Source organism: Pinus tabuliformis, chromosome 1_2 (genome assembly GCF_031772625.1).
Source record: "Pinus tabuliformis cultivar Carrire ecotype Pingquan chromosome 1_2, CPIR1, whole genome shotgun sequence".
NCBI lineage: Eukaryota > Viridiplantae > Streptophyta > Pinopsida > Pinales > Pinaceae > Pinus > Pinus tabuliformis.
In genome coordinates, this window is record NC_142298.1 from 568,731,683 (window position 1) to 568,747,846 (window position 16,164).

The following is a 16,164-nucleotide window of genomic DNA, read 5'->3' on the forward strand; positions in this document are numbered from 1 at the left end:
TAATCTACCTAAGTCACATGGTTTGGGTTTGAATTTGAGTTTGGAAATGATAGGTTTGATTCAAATTCAATTTTTTTTGATGATGTTTGCCATGAGGTTTTTCTATACACACACATATGTTGAATTTCAGGCCTTATAAGTATGAGATCAAGATTCATAGCCAACACCATCAACAATAGAGCCACCAATAGCATCGTTGTAAGTAGCACCATAGAAGACAAAGGTAACAAAGCAAACAGGAAATACTTTATTTGAAGGTGATGTAGATGGCAGACCAAACAAACCACATTGGCAGGAGGGCACTTCATGAGACTGGTCATGAGACCGGAAGACCAAAGGGAGAGGTATATTAGGTGACTTGCCGATTTAAGTGGGGTGAGGAAGAATGCCTCGTCCGCACTTGTGGACAAGGAATAGAGTAGCAAAGACCAAAGGGAGAGGAATGAAATTGCTCTAAAGACCTAAGAAGGGCAAGGGTGAGGAGTGTAAGGACAAACACTCTATAAAGGCCTCCCCCAAGGAATAAAGGGGGAAAGAGGTTTTTTTGCCCTACTCAACCTGATCCTTCCTAGCATTAGATCTTATTTCCAATGTTGAAATCAAACTGACTAATAACAATGAAATGAAGGAAGCTTTTGAATAATCAGGTGGCATCCCCCTTCTATAAAGAAATTGCCCACATTAGTTATCCCAACCTCCAACCCTTTTTTGATAACTTTAAATATCTTGAATATTTTCAAATTTCCCTTGAGGCTTGGCCACTTGGATGTTGTCTATAAACTTAGACTACAATAGTGACGGGTTTGTGGATACTAATACTATGGGTTGTGGCATAGGCTACATGCTACAACTTGAGTTGTGGGTCGTGGCATAGGCTACAAGCTGCAAATTGAGTTGTGGGTTGTTGCAAATCTGTTGGAGGATAGCCATAGTGATGGTGGAAGGCTTATAGGCTACAACAAAAGAAGTCTCCATGGGTTTTGGGCTGTTGACCTAGCAGGAATATGTTTCATCTAGCAATAGTAATGGTGGGTTGAATTTGCATTAATTAGAGATTCAATGAGTTTGGTTTATAGTTGGCATTAAGCAATCATATGGTTAAGGGTTTTGGTTAGCAAGGTCAAGGGTTGACAACAATGGAGAGAGGGTTCACGACGTGAGCAATGCAGGTGGGTCTACTAAGTGAGGAATGAACAAAAAAGTACAAGAGGATTTCTAAGGAGATGGCTCTTGGGTTAGCATACCTTTTTTTAATAATTTCTAGAAAATAGGAAAACCAATAATAAACCTAAATTTGCCTTCAGGTTTAAATTTGACTTGAGGTTTAACTATGAGGTTTTTCTAACCTAATTGAACCTGAAAAATATATTTAGGTTGGCTGGATTTTGAACCTTAAGGTTGAAGTTCAACGAACGTTGTGGCATAACAATCTACATATCCATATTCATATGAATTAGTGATTTGTCATACTATGAGAAGCTTATAGTTGATTGAGTGTGAGTAAATTCTATATCATTCCTTTCCTTCCACATGAGAGAGCACTTCTACTCTAATAAGTTGGCATGTTGCTTTTACTAATAATTTAGGGTAATTTATCACCTAATAGGGATGCTTTCAAGGTAATAGATGTGGGAAGGCATTGCCCATAAAAGGTATATACATAACTCAAGGCATACTTGGCAAGGGAGCAAAATGAGACGTTTAGGTTGAAGGATGCCCATATAGTTAACAAATCTGGTTGTACAAGTCTAATATTGTATGGAAATATGACAAGAATACAATTTGGTTATATTTTTTCTTACAATATGGTCAATGTTTGCTGAAAACAACTTGCATGTAGAGCTCAACATTGAACACAAAGCATGTGCCATGAAAAGATTGATTCTTTTTCTTCCTAGAAATTGTAGAAATCTATAGCTTGTTCATATCATAAAATCCTTGGAATTTTAGTGACAACAATGTTCTCCCCTCATAAGAATTGTTCCTTTGAACTTATAAGTGATATTTGAGTATTTCAATTGTAGTCTTGAATAACTTAGTGAATCTCAAAATGAGGAATATGCAAATAAAGTAAAAGAAGACAAGCATTTCAAAGATGGTACGAAGTTTCCAAGGTTGAACTTTCATCTTAGAGCAAGGCCCTTGGTGTACTCTTTATATAAGCCATCAAACTTGAGAAAATGTTGGAAGAGTAGAAGATTGGAGTCAGAGATTGAAGGCCTGAGTGATCTTTTGTTGAAAGAATAGGCTGAAAAATTTATGAGTTTGAGGTTTATCACAATTATTTGAGCTGGATAAAAGCTTGAAAGAGAAAACTGATCATAATACTGAGGTAGTGCCTAGGCTCCCTTATATTTGTGAGATGTATACCCCTCTGTCGGGGCTGTTTTAGATTTCTTAGATACATATTTTTCTCATAACATATTGTATTGATATTAATATCCATACTTGTATTTGGTAATTATGTTACTTAGTGATTGGTATATTTCTAATAGCCAAATTCCCCAATTTACTTGACCAAGTGAATAATACTTTCTTGGATTATATCATTAGCTTTCATAGAATGACGAGCTTGTTACCCCCTCACTTCTAGCGGTAATTAGATGAGTTTTTATTCAATGATCCACATCCTAGACAATGATCCTAATGGTGCCATTCAATCTTCTCCATAGGCAGCTGCCCACAAATGCCTCTCACATCATGTTTATATCACTCATTTGATGATTGTGTTTCTTGACACACATGAGGTACATTTGTTCATTGCTTCATATTACTTGTTTACATTCAATATATTTGACATGAAAGTAGGAATCGTGGGTTCATTAAATTATTTAGATAATGAATCATGATGCTTAGAAGTTATGCTTTTTGCCTTGTTTTACCTTTGTGCTGAACATCAACTTTCTAGTCAAGTTTTGCCACTCTTGGGTACAAGGGTACTACTTCTGGACTCTGATAAGGTTAACGCTTCCATGTCCTTCCCACACATAACATACTCCATCTTTTCCTTCTTCGTCATCCTTTCTTTTGAGTTGGATGTTACACGTATCCTGAAAAGTGTATGCTTCATAATCCCATGAGAAGAAGGGGCTTGCATATTTGAGGTCGATGAAACTTTATAAAAAAAGAGAGAGCAATATATGAATTTCAAAATGCAAAAGAAAATTAAAGGGATATCAATGATTAATCAAAAGCCAAGGTAAAGCTTGAGCTCTACCCCCTCACAAGAAGGCCATTGCCCCAAGTCCTATGCAATGAAATGCATAACTAAATAAAGACTAAGTTAAATGATCTCAACCTCTATGCAATGAAATGTATATACAAGAAAAGGGAGGCTTGTGAAACAAACTAAAAGAATATAAGAAAATGGCAAGAACAAAGTAGTAAAATGAAGTGCCAAGGAAAGGGTAACTCAATGCATAATCGCTCCCTCTACAAAGGCGGTCATGAGGATGAATATCTTATGTAATGTTGCATGTCAATGACACCAGTCCCATGAAGTAACCCTAACACATATTATTGTCATTTACAATGAAGTGCCAAGCAAAGGGTAACTCAATGCATAAGCGCTCCCTCTACAAAGGCAGTCATGAGGATGAATATCTTATGTAATGTTGCATGTCAATGACACCATTCCCATGAAGTAACCCTAACACATATTATTGTCATTTACACTTCTTATGAGTTTCTCGAGAAATACTCCTCTTCTTGGGTACTAATACACCTAATAGGGGTTAATCATGATCCTCCCAAACTTGTTAAAGTTCATACAGTCATAAGCTAGTGTGAAGTTTGAAGACAATATTTATTGTGATTTATGTATTGGCTTTTACATTGGATATGACTCACTTTCTATGTTGCAATGACTCTTGTATATATGTTGGATGATCACTCAGAGCCCTTTCTTATGTGTCTTGCATGGACATGGCCCTTTAGAGGATGTTGAGCTTTTTTCTACACTTGATTGAGGGCGTTCCATATTCTTTGGATAACGTTGGACCTTATGATGACTTGGCACCCTTGATGAGATGTCTTACCACCAATGTTGCAATCATTGACATCATGATAAAATCGACAAGGGTCGGAAAAACCCAAAAATTGTAAAAATCATGAAAATATTGGTAAAAATTGGCAAACATTGGCAAAATTAAACAACCACCAAAATATCAGTAAAAATTGGCAAACATCTGCTAGGCCAAAAAATTGCGAAATTGGGATAAAATCAGGATGTTTTCAACATTGCGTACCATAGATTGGAGATGAAATATTGCACATTGAAGATGAGGTGTTGCACTTTCCATGATGATCATACACTTTGACGATGGCATCACACCTTTTTGAGCTTGATGTGACCCTTGGTGATGAAACATTACAACCTTAGAGGCAACATTTACTTTTGGAGCCCATGCACATCATTTTAGAGTGAGTCATCCACTCTTTGGACTCATTTCCGGGGCACTTTGGCCTTTGGCATGCATCTATGATAGACGACTTGGTCATGAAGCATTATTTCTCCCTTGATGAGGCATTGTAAGGGGGTCTTGAGACCTATTCAATTTTGTATCATGGATATTTTATGTGGCATTTGCTTTATCTCTAGGGCTTGTTGGAGATAAAGGCCTTGTTTATGTTTTTAGGGCTTCTATTAGATGAAGAAGTGCTAGATCTCTCATATAAATAAGAGAAGCACTCATTTGTAAATAAGTGCTTCTTGTGGAGATACATCATTGCTTGTCTACTTTACTCTTTATTTTAGCTTATGTATGGATGACTAAATGTGCCTCATTGAGGAGATGGTCTTGTGGATGACTTCACAACTTTTATGGATTTTCATGGTTAGGGTTTATGGATGCAAATGATTTCTTGAATAAAAGGTCTCTTTAAATCTTGTTAAGAGTTATTTATGAATGATTATTAAGAGTAATTGTACTTTTTTAGTGGTGAGGGTGCATTCTCTTCGTATTGTTCTTGGAGAGATTCATTCTCTTAAACCCTAGGAAGATTTCTAATGGAAAATATCCCTGTGAATTTCTCTTGAATCTTGTAAGGTACTAGGTGGATTTTCTAGGGTTTGTAGTGGACAACCCTAGTCATCACCCTAGATCTACTTACATATCTTCAAGGGATTCCTTAGTTGTCCCCGTATGTCCCAACAAAATGGTAAGAACTAGTCTTTTTCCAATTGTCAATCATAAAACTCAAAATTTAACTTCTATTTTATGTTTTAGGGTTAGATTAGGGTTTTGTAACAACTTCACATAATTATTTGCCTATAGATAAGCTAGATGTTTTGGAATATTGTGCATATACTTAGCTAAAAATTGATCTTGTGATCATATTTTACTTTGCTGATTTATTTTACAACCCTTTTAGGGGTAGACATCTTGTTTCCTTGGGCAGTTACATGCATATTAAATTTCAGATCTACCTAGTTAATGAAACCCTAGTTTAATCCATTATTTAAGACCTAACTTTAATTGATAATTACTTGTTTAGGGGCTTATTTATTGCTTCTATCATAACAATTTTTTTGTAAGCTAAGCTGTTCCCATTAATCTGTCACCAGAGATGCATGGTTGTTTAGTTCTCCCGCATTGGTGTGCCACTAGGGAAAACAAACCAGCGACGAAAGAACAAAGATTTAGTCCAAAATAACACAAACAGAGAATGTTCGTGATAATAGTGGCTGTCTAGGATGATGATATCCATATGAAAATACGTAGTATTTATTTTTGAGGCCTAGCAAGAGAAAGAAGAATAGCTAAACTTAACATATAACCTGTAAATGACTAGCATTAAAGAAAAATCAGCCAAACAACAATCCATGAAGAGAACTCAGCAAGATGTAGAAACATATAGGGTCTGTAGGGGTCCCTAGCGAGGCAGGGTCCTTGCCCTTCTGTAGCAAAGCTTCAATTCTAGCCAACCATAGGAACATAACTCTGTGTTCAAGCCCCATTTGTGTAGCAGAGTTTCAATTCTAGCCAACCATAGGAACATAACTCTGTGTTGAAGCCCCATGTCGTGGTGCTCCAATTGCAATGCATCAATTTGCACAAGGATCTCCCTTTTCGCCTCACTGCGTTCTAACAAGCTGAGCAAGGATTTCATGTTCCAATACAGTTCAATTGTGCATAGATACTAATTTTGGTGCCCCAGGCGTGACAAGGGTTCAACACCCACTCAACCATAGAGGCGAGACTTATTGTTTATGTATTCTTCACAGTGAGCATGGACTTCCTCATTTGCATGGTTGATCTCCTATTGAATTGGAGTAGGGGTTTGTGCTTGAATAACACTTATCAATGTTATGGGTGCGAAGGTGAGTGCGGGTGCTCCCTTCCACCCTAGAGGAGGACCCTCTACGCCTCCTCACTCTCTGTCTTGGCATGGAGGCAAGCTCACTGTAAGAATGATGAAGCAATAAGGAGAGTAAGGAGTTGGTGAGCAGGGATGGAGAAACTATGAGGAGCAACGCCCAACATAGAGAAAGGGAGTCTGTGTACCTTTGTTGACATGTGAGCCGAAGGACCGAGAGTAGTGCAGAGCGCTCTTAGACCAACTTCCAAGTCCATTGTTTGCCTGTGCTCCGCCTCAAACTTCGAAACACCACCCACTCAAAAGGGAGAGACTGAAGGTGATAAGAACTAAGTGTACCAAGGGTTGAATTAAACACAAAAATTCCAAGACGTGCTAAAGAAAAGTCTAGGTGGGGGTGGCTAGGTCAGGAGGATCGTGGCCAACCCCCTCAACAGAGATGGAAATAGTTGCATTGGGATGGAATTTCCCATAGAGGCTACTGACAATATTGGATGGGGGAAGTCTTCTACAAACTACCTCTACGTAAATAAGAATGAGGTATAACCAAGCCATATTGAATCTTGATTGATAATGTCCTCTTCTAATTATATTTCCTAAGGGAGGATGAAGTAACCTATCCAACCCTGTAGGCTATAGTCATTTGTAAAGGGGGGAACTCATTATTCAATGTTATTGGGGTAACATTGGATAAATTGGGGTAATTGGAGGAAAACTTGTGGAAAAAGCCAAATTTGGGGCAAAATGGAGGGAAACTTGTTAGCCCCTCAAATTAAAATTAGGAGGGAAGACCCCAAAGGGAATCTATAAAAAGGAGAGAGGAGAATCATTTTTCTCATCATGGATTGTGAATCTTTTTGATTTTTTTGAGCTGAGGCTCTTGGACGGTTTTAAGACCCCTTCTCTGATTGGTTTCGGTGGGGAAAGATTCCACCCTAGCCAATCCCTTCTCTCTAATCTGTTATCTCTGAGGCAACATTCATCCATTTGTGGCCATAAGGGTTTCTGAAGGGCTATTTTCTGTGGCAACAAGGGCATTTGGCATCCGTTTGGCAGTGAATTATCATCTACACATCTTCTGAGATAGTGAGGTGGGTTGAGGTTCAATTAGGGGCATCAAGGGTTGCTATGTTCATATTTGAGGTTGCAACCCATCTTGTGAGCATCTTCCTATGGCTACATAGTTGTTATATGGATAATTCCTCAACAATATAGTCTCTTGAGGTTCAAGCTAAGGTTCTTTCAACCCTCTGTAATAACGGAAGGCTGGGATAATCCTTATTGTAGCAACGACTACCTCAGAAGGATCCTTGATGGCAGTGGCTCATACTTAGGGTCAATTTGGAGTTCTATTGAGAGCTGCGGGTCTGTTTATTGCAGTCGCTAAACCCTCACGTGGCCTGTTCTGGGTAGCGAGGGTTTATTTGGGGCAATGCAGGTTGCTTCAAGAGCAACGACATCAACCTGTATCCTTCTCCAAGGAGTTCTATGGCAACGTATTGAGACTGGGGATTGATCTGGGCATTAAATTACCTCTGTGCGGATCTGTGGCAACGGGATGATTCCGAGGTTTGTTTGTAGCATTGGAACACCTTTGTGGCATGAATTGTGACAAACAAAGTCTGGCTGGTTGGACAAGGGTAGAAAAGAGGTAGCAATCACTGAGGCTGGTTGCAAGGTCAGGCTAAGAATATTAGGATAATAGGGTGTTCTGATATTGAGGCTGGTTGCAAGGTTAGGCTTAAGAATATTAGGATAATAGGGTTTGCTGATAATTGAACAATTGTTGTGTATCTAAACTGTAGTATGAAATTTGGAAGGACTATGAGTTTATAACCCATTATGTATTGCTGGATTGGCTTCATGTACATGAATTGTTAGTGGAATTAAATGTTGGCTACACTTTTTATTGTATTTAATATTGTCTCTATTTCCAAAGATTGAAAGAATATTGTGATACTAGTTAGAATACAAATCTTGTCATGTGCTCTTTCCAATCCTAAGGGTAATTCTACCCTAAGGGATATTACAATTGACATGTGACCCTTGAGAAGAATCGATGGGTTGGACGACTTCAACATTAGATGCTTAATTATTCACAAGCGTGTGAGGTGAGAGCAGATACAACAAGAGGACATATGGAGGGTGGGAATCGGGATGGCTATGCCTCCCCCCTCAATTGAGTGGGTTGACAACAATGGCTCTGACCCCTCCCACTACCGTCTATCATTTAAAACCTTGCGTGTGTCTTTGGATTGCCTTGGGATGTCACCCCAATCGGGGGTGTTGTTGTGATAACTTGTTCTATTGCTGCAATTAACTATCTTTCGTACAAGTTTTACAACCAACAATAGCTTTTTCTTCTTCATAGTGTTGGCGGATCCTTTCTTGACAAATATTGACTTGCTATCCCCAGCCATTCAAATCTGGAAATTGCAGCTTAATTAGCTGCCCTATCCTTGCCTTGAATATTATATGTTATCGGTGATATTTTGAGTGGTTAGATAAGTGCCCTTAGACTTGATCACCTCTTGCCTTAGAAACCCTTGAAGCTACTAGGGAAGCCTTTTTCATGTAGGATTCGTCCTTCGCTAAAGAGAGGGAAGTTGTTGCCTAGGTAATAGTGGTGACACTTCCATGTTCCACTAGTCTTAGCACCTTGTGAAAGTCTTTACACTAAGGTGCTAGATTTTGTGATAACAAAGTGAAAATAACCATGTTTGTAGTTTTGAGTCTTCATAGCTTGTTCAAACAATCATCCGTGATGGGCTTTTGGCATATCCAATTGTATCCATTGATTAGGCTTATACTTGTGGAAGGCGTTTGTCCTATTTCACTTCCAATCTGTCAATGGGGATTGGAGGGCTGAAAGGCCCAAAATTTGCTTGTTTTGGGTTGATAAATCTGAATCTAGGTTGACAGATGTGAATTTAGCTTTTTAACTCGAGTCTTGGCCCACAATCCTTTGGTTTATGAGTCAACGATGCCCCTCACATAGTTTTTTTTTCTTCAAAAATTTGAGGGTCAAAAATCACGTGCTCTTGGCTAGAACTTTGCCTTCACATATCAAAATAAAGGACCAACACATAGATTACTTAGTAAAAGAAATCTTGAATTAAAAGACTTGCCATTTGCAATTGAGAAAAAGTTTCATGGCTTTTGAGATCTTCCATATACTTCGTGCTACCACTCTCTCGACTAGGACTTTTTTCCCAAGTGGGAAACCGGGCAAATACAATTTATTAAGAGCACCCATTTGGCATAAAATGCCTAGGCTTGAATGTAGGTTGCAATAATCTCCATACCTTATTGTTTTGTGGTGGAACACCCTATTTGACTTTGTGAAATCCCTTGCTACCAAAACTCTTGGATTAAAAAAAACTTCTCTCAAGGCTTTTTGAACCCTTTGGTATGCATGCACTTACTAAATGCATCTAATAGTAGTAGTATTGAACATGGTAGCAGTAAGGAACTTAGTACAAAAATGAAACATGGTTTGCTTGTGCCATGGTTTGTTAAGTGTTGTTCAATCTTTTCGTAACTTTTTTATGACAACCTCCCAAAGCTCTTTAGGGGAAGCTTGGAAGGTGAAGGGGATACCAAGAAACTTGAATACTTGGTTTGATTGGATCAACATCTAGCCTAGCCTTTCCAACTAGCTAGATGATAGCTTCTATTTTGCCTAGGCCCGATAATATTGGCTCTCGAGTCTTACTCCACTAGATTTTAAAACATCTCCAATCATTGTGTTTTCCATGGAGTTTCGTTCTTCCAAGATAGCAAAAGAAGAGTCATCAGCAAAATACTCATTACCCTTTGGCTTAGTTAGTGGAATGCCTTTAATCAGGTCTTGCCCTACTCCATTATAAATGAAGTAGTCCTAGCCCCCATAACATACGGGGCAAGAGCTAGGTGCCATAGATGAACCTAAACAGGCCCCACCTCTTTTGACTGACTTGATTAATGGAAAGACAAGCACAAGTTTTTGCAAATAAGGTCTCAATAGCCCTCATGAAGAAACCCCCAAAGTCCAAGGCTTTGAGCATTGTGAGAACAAGGGGCCATCCCACTTGATCATATGCTGTCTAGAAGCCAATTTGATGAAAAGAGCATTGATGCCAAAGGCTCTGAAGTTTGAACTCATTCCTTTGCTCGAAGCCTAGGCTTCTTAAGATTCAGATTGGGATGTAAATTTTTAAAATTTGTTTTTTTGTTTTTGTTTTGTTTTATCTAATATTTCCTTTCCTAGAAGCTTAAGCTATTTGAGTTTCAGATTGGATGTAAATAATTAAAAGTTTGTTTTTCAAGTATTTTTTAGGCTTTCATTCCTTGAAATTTTGGAGGATTCCTCTAGTTGTCCCTGAAACTTGTCTCCTATCCCCTATCCTTCTTCCAAAACTGTTGTGAAATATAGCAAAGACTTGAATTTTCCTGTCATTTGACATAAACATGTTCTACTAGTCAGCTAATCAATTGTCAACACTCAAATAGTGTTTGTCATGGGAAAGATGCGTGAAAACTGTTTTTTCTTTATGTATTGATTAAACTGCAGCAAACCTTTATGTGAATTGGGATGCCAATTTCACCAAGAGCCATTTAAAATATGATAAGTTATGAACATGATTTCTTGTATTACTGTTTGGGATGGGCATGATGAGTATATCTGAGCTATGTTGTAATTGTGCATGGTAATGAAAAGGAGAAGAAACAGGTAAATTAAAAAGGGGCAGGCACAAGGAATAAAATCTGAGCTTTCTAAGAAATCACTTTTGGATTTTGGTAACAATTTTTCTTTCCACCAATAGTATGAATGATTTGCTATAAGATCTTATGGGACTCTATGTAAACTTGTATGATGGATATTAATGGTGTAATGTCTGAGTTCTATATTTGTGGAGTTTCATTTGAGATGTGAAATAATTGAACAGTTGAAAAGTCATATGACAAACTGTGATGCACTGACTCAATGATATTCAATTTATTTAAATTAACATTATGAAGTTACAGAAATCATAAAATTTTGCAGGTTTCATCCAGATAAGAATGCCAACAACCCTGAAGCAGCTGAACAGTTCAAGGAAATAACTTATTCTTATGGTATTCTGTCGGATCCAGTAAAGCGCCGTCAATATGATGCAGCCGGTTTTCAGGTATAATCTAAATGGTTATTGGTGATTGAGAGCTGCCCCACAAAACATGGCCGTAAATAGAGCAGTTGGTTTTTAACATTCTAAATTAGAGACATATTGACTGCATGCTTTTATAGATGTTTCAATGTTTTGGTTAACATCTAACCTTATAAGTTAATAAATGGTGATAAGCTTTTAAGTTTTTCATTTTTTATTATATTGTTTAGATTTTATCTTCAAACTCGACTAGATATGTATTGACATCCATATGTGGTGGGACTATATAAATTTTTCCGAGCTGGTCGTCTATAATGGTGTTATCTTGAGTTATTTGTTACATGCATTGAGTATTATCTGTACTGTTAACTGAGACCTCAGTCTTTTACTGGAATAGGCAATTGAAAATGAGAATCAAGAATTGGAATTGGATCTGTCTAGCCTGGGAGCAGTGAATACCATGTTTGCTGCTCTTTTCAGGTGAGCATGCCTTGTCAATAATTTGAGAAATCCTTTTAAGATTTTGAATGTTTGGGTCATCCTGACATCTGGTCATCAATGTATGAACGTTTAAAGCAAGCTTGGAGTTCCAATCAAGACAACAGTATCGGCAACTATTTTGGAAGAGGCTTTAAATGGAGCAGTTCCAATCAGACCACTTCCTTTAGGCCAACCTGTACAGAGAAGGGTGAGAACTCATTTCTCTGTTCTAATTTTTCTGGCTATATTTTACCTGTAATATTTTTGTGGAATTTTTCCTTTGGACTGCCATGTTGAAGATTAGTGCAACCTTGCTACAGGTTGAGAAACAGTGTGCACATTTCTACTCTGTTACAATAACAGAAAGGGAGGCAGAGGCAGGCCTAGTAGTGCGAGTGGTGTCCTCTGATAAAAGCAAATTCAAGGTTGGTTGTGTTAGTAGTTAGTACCATGTACAGTTATTGATTCTAACACAGTCAGGCAGATATAATTTGGTTCTAATTTGATGCTTTGTGTTTGAAACTTGTTTTATTTAAAGGATAAATTTATTTATTCAGGGGATATAGTTTGTGTTTTTCTGATGAGTGCAATGTATATGGTAAATATTTCAGACCAGATTAAGAAATCAAACTAAACCATGCATTTAATGGCAGATACAGCATACAGGTAGAAAAGAAATGAAATATGAATCAACAACAGAGTCAGATGTCAAATACTTTAAAGAATAGTAGAGAATATAGCTTTATATTGCCCAGTAAATAAGAAATGACTAATTACATTTTCATCTGTGAAACCATTATATCAGCAGGTGTGAAACATGAAAACCTCAAGGGAATCTTAATAAGCTTACATCTACCAGTCAGTTAGTGGCCTATGCAATGCATATAACGAAATTCTAATTTAAATTCATTATATCATAATGTATAAAAAATGAAAAAGTTAAAAAGCAATAACGTACACCAATTTAAATGTTTTCGGAAGTCCAAAGTTTATAAAATTTATGAAATGTTATAAAATGAAAAAGATATGAAGTGGATTGGAGCAAACATCCTTCCCAACTGCCCCATGCAGGTGACACAAACATAGCCCGAACCATGAATGTGAATAGGAGAACATGTGCACATATCTTTGTAGACTAGGAGATCTGCGGAGACTGGGCAAACCTGCATGCACTTGGTGACCCTCATAGGTGAGATAGACCCACACAGCCCAAGAGACTAGTAGACCTGTGCAAGACTTCCAAGCCTAATGGACAAGGTGACCCTCATAGATGAGGTAGACCCGGGTCTCACAAAAATCAAGAGACTAGAAGACCTGCGTAGATGAAGGCATAGTGGGGTTACATGTGCAACATCCAATTGGAAAGTTGAACACACTTATTGCTTGTGTGCTACAGGATTGAGAATATCCAATCGGCAGCATATTGAAATTTTGGAATAGGACATGCACTAATGAAAAGAAATAGGCAGGTTGGGAACACACTCCCAGTGCTTTCTCTGTAAGTACACTTATAGAGTGGGAAAGGGACACAAGGGAGTGCTCCTTCCTATAGAGTCTGGACTGCCATACTTTATATTTCCTTCTTTTAATTTCCATATATGAACTCTCTTGCATGCATTAATTTGGAAGAGATAAAAATACCCCATCGTAAGTAATCCCTATTAACGATGTTGTATTATCTCACTAAATATTGTCTTCAAATGGGTTGGCTCTATAGTAGTTGCAATTGCCGTTACTATTAAATTGACTCGTTGGTCAATCTTCTAGACTTCCAGTGGTACCAATTTTACATTTATTATGTTAATACATATCTAGAAGGATAAAAGGTGGGAAAAATGTTTGATATAATTTAGAAGGATTGAAGATATCCACACACTTATCTTAAATGGCAGATTACTGGTGTATCTGAAACTTAAGCAGGTCATTTTGTGATCTCATCTCTAAAAAAGCATCAAGAAGTAATTGCTACCATGGTATTTTAGTCTGAACTCTTGAGCAAACCGAAGTTGTTGACATAAGGCTGCGAAATCAATCCAGAACAGCAAATTAGTTTAATATTGACAGAATTCATTGACACTTTTTTGGTTATCTGAAGTGAGAAACTTGTCATATGATTTGTCATTTAGTTGAATTTCTAATCTTTGGTGCCAACAATCAAGATATCAATTTAATCCCTCAAGCTCCTTGATTCATTTGTCTTGAAGAGTCAAACTTATTGATGATTGCCAATTTTTCTGCAACATTATTTCTAAAATTGACTTGTGAGCATTCAGCTATTTTGGTTGTTGAACGCTGATGGCGAGGAGAATTATCTATAGTCAAACTTCAAGTTTTAGAACCTTTAATAAATGAAAATGTAGAATCTGTAGCTTCCAGTTCTAACTATTTTCTCTTAAATCAAAATGGATGTTTTCCTCTAACCAAAATGTATCTTAGCTCGGGAGAGAAAACAAACTTCATATGCCGTCAATGATAATACGGTATACCTAATCTTAAACAAGAAGCTATCAATATAAAACTATGTTGAAAGAAGCCATGGATCGGGGATATGGGAGCGAGAGCTGTGAGCGCCTGCGGCTAGGGTTTCTACGTTTCGGCTCTGGGCTGTGAGCGCCTGCGGCGGCGGGGCATCTTTGGGTTTCCGACCGTCACCCTTCAGACTTTGCTTGGGCTCCAGACAGGATCGCTGCACCTGGTGGGGTATCGGAGTTCCTGCGGCTCCTGTATCTTGTGACGAGGTTTCAATCTCGGTCACTGCTACCCTCTATCCTGCGGACAGCGCATCTCTGGTTCGGTATTTGCCTTGAGCTTGGGCGGCGGCGGAGTGAGACAAATCTCGGCGGCTTTCGGCACATCCTCTGAGTTCCTGTATTTGCATATTATAAATCAGAGATCCGGTTTTTAGTGCTCCGTTCTTGGGCGGCGGCGGAGCAGTTTTCATCCTTTTCTGGTCTTCAGTGGTTTTTCGGCCCTCTTCGGAACCTCTGTATTGAGGGTTCCTCCTGAACCAGTGTTAATCCTGGGCGCGGGAGCGGGGCTTGACTGGCCTTATGGGGGCGAGGTGGCTGCCCCAGCCGCCTCTGCCCCCGGTTCCATAGCTCCATAGCTCCTGTTGGGTCCTGATGGGTTCACTTGCTGAGCTATGGGGTTCTATTTTTGGTTTTTCGCTGGCTTACCTGGACAGTTATTGGATGCGTTGAGGGATTGTGGTGTGGATCTGTCTCTACACCGATTCGTGCCGTCTCTTCAATGGCTTGTACTGGACGGCCATGTTTTTTTATGGCTTCTTTGGACATGGGCGGTCTCTTCCTCTGGTTACCTCACAGCAGGAGAGTTGAGGGGATGGGGGGTGTGGCTAACTGGCTGCCCTTTTTCCATTTCGTGCCTCTCCTCTTTGTCTTGGTGGTCATTCGAATTTTCTACTCTATCTACAGGAGCTTTGCTTATTTTCTGTTTTTAGTATGAGATGGGTTGTGGTATCCTCCTGCTGAGGTATACAGATCCATTCCTCTTGCTGCCCTGTTTTGAGGGTTTTTGAGTCAACGTTTATTTACTGTTATTATTAGTTATTAGCTTGTTGGGTAGGCGTACACTCCTGTTGGGGTTTACATACCCTGTTTCTGGATGCCCTGTCCGAGGGCTTTATCTGCATACTTCCCTGAAGTATTGGTTATTGTAAGTGGTTTTATGCCACACTTCTGCATATGCCTTGGCATCTACAGCATGTAATCTCTATTATCTCTTTTTTAATAGAAATTACGAACTCTATTTTCCCCGGAAAAAAAATATAAAACTATGTTGCAGGAAACGCTAGATTTAGTGGCATACCAGTACCCAGGATGGCCTAAACGCCGAAACTTGATTGAAACGCTGCTGGTCGTATCGTACAGTGTTTCGGTATTTCGAAACGCCAGATGGTACGGCTGGCGGCTTTTTGGCGGAGTTTCGACTGCAACAGGCCGAGTTTCGGCGACCAAAAAGAAAAATAGAATTTTTTTGGGCCTTTTTTGGCCATCTCAAGGAGTGGAAAGAGGGTGTGGGCTCCATCTAACACCAAAACACACTAATAAACTAATTTTTATGTGGCTGTTAGCTAAATTTAGTAAAAAAATTTACAAATGGAATTCTCTAGAAGATGAGAAGAATTGAATTCTCTAGAAACCCTATGAGCCTCTTCTTTTCTTTAAAAAGACACTTCATTCACTCATTTCTCACACATTGTGGACCTCATAAAGAATGG

At 38.6% G+C, this 16,164-nt stretch overlaps 1 protein-coding gene across 1 annotated transcript in view; it reads left to right on the forward strand.

Annotated features, from left to right (window-relative positions):
* The window catches only part of LOC149206875 (chaperone protein dnaJ 16-like), a 47,915-nt gene that overhangs the window by 10,667 nt on the left and 21,084 nt on the right, over positions 1-16,164 (forward strand). Inside the window, exons 2-5 of the mRNA XM_089395614.1 lie at positions 11,345-11,468; positions 11,842-11,924; positions 12,021-12,132; positions 12,245-12,349. Of these exons, the coding sequence (XP_089251740.1) occupies positions 11,345-11,468; positions 11,842-11,924; positions 12,021-12,132; positions 12,245-12,349 (424 nt within the window). The remainder of the gene's footprint in view (positions 1-11,344; positions 11,469-11,841; positions 11,925-12,020; positions 12,133-12,244; positions 12,350-16,164) is intronic.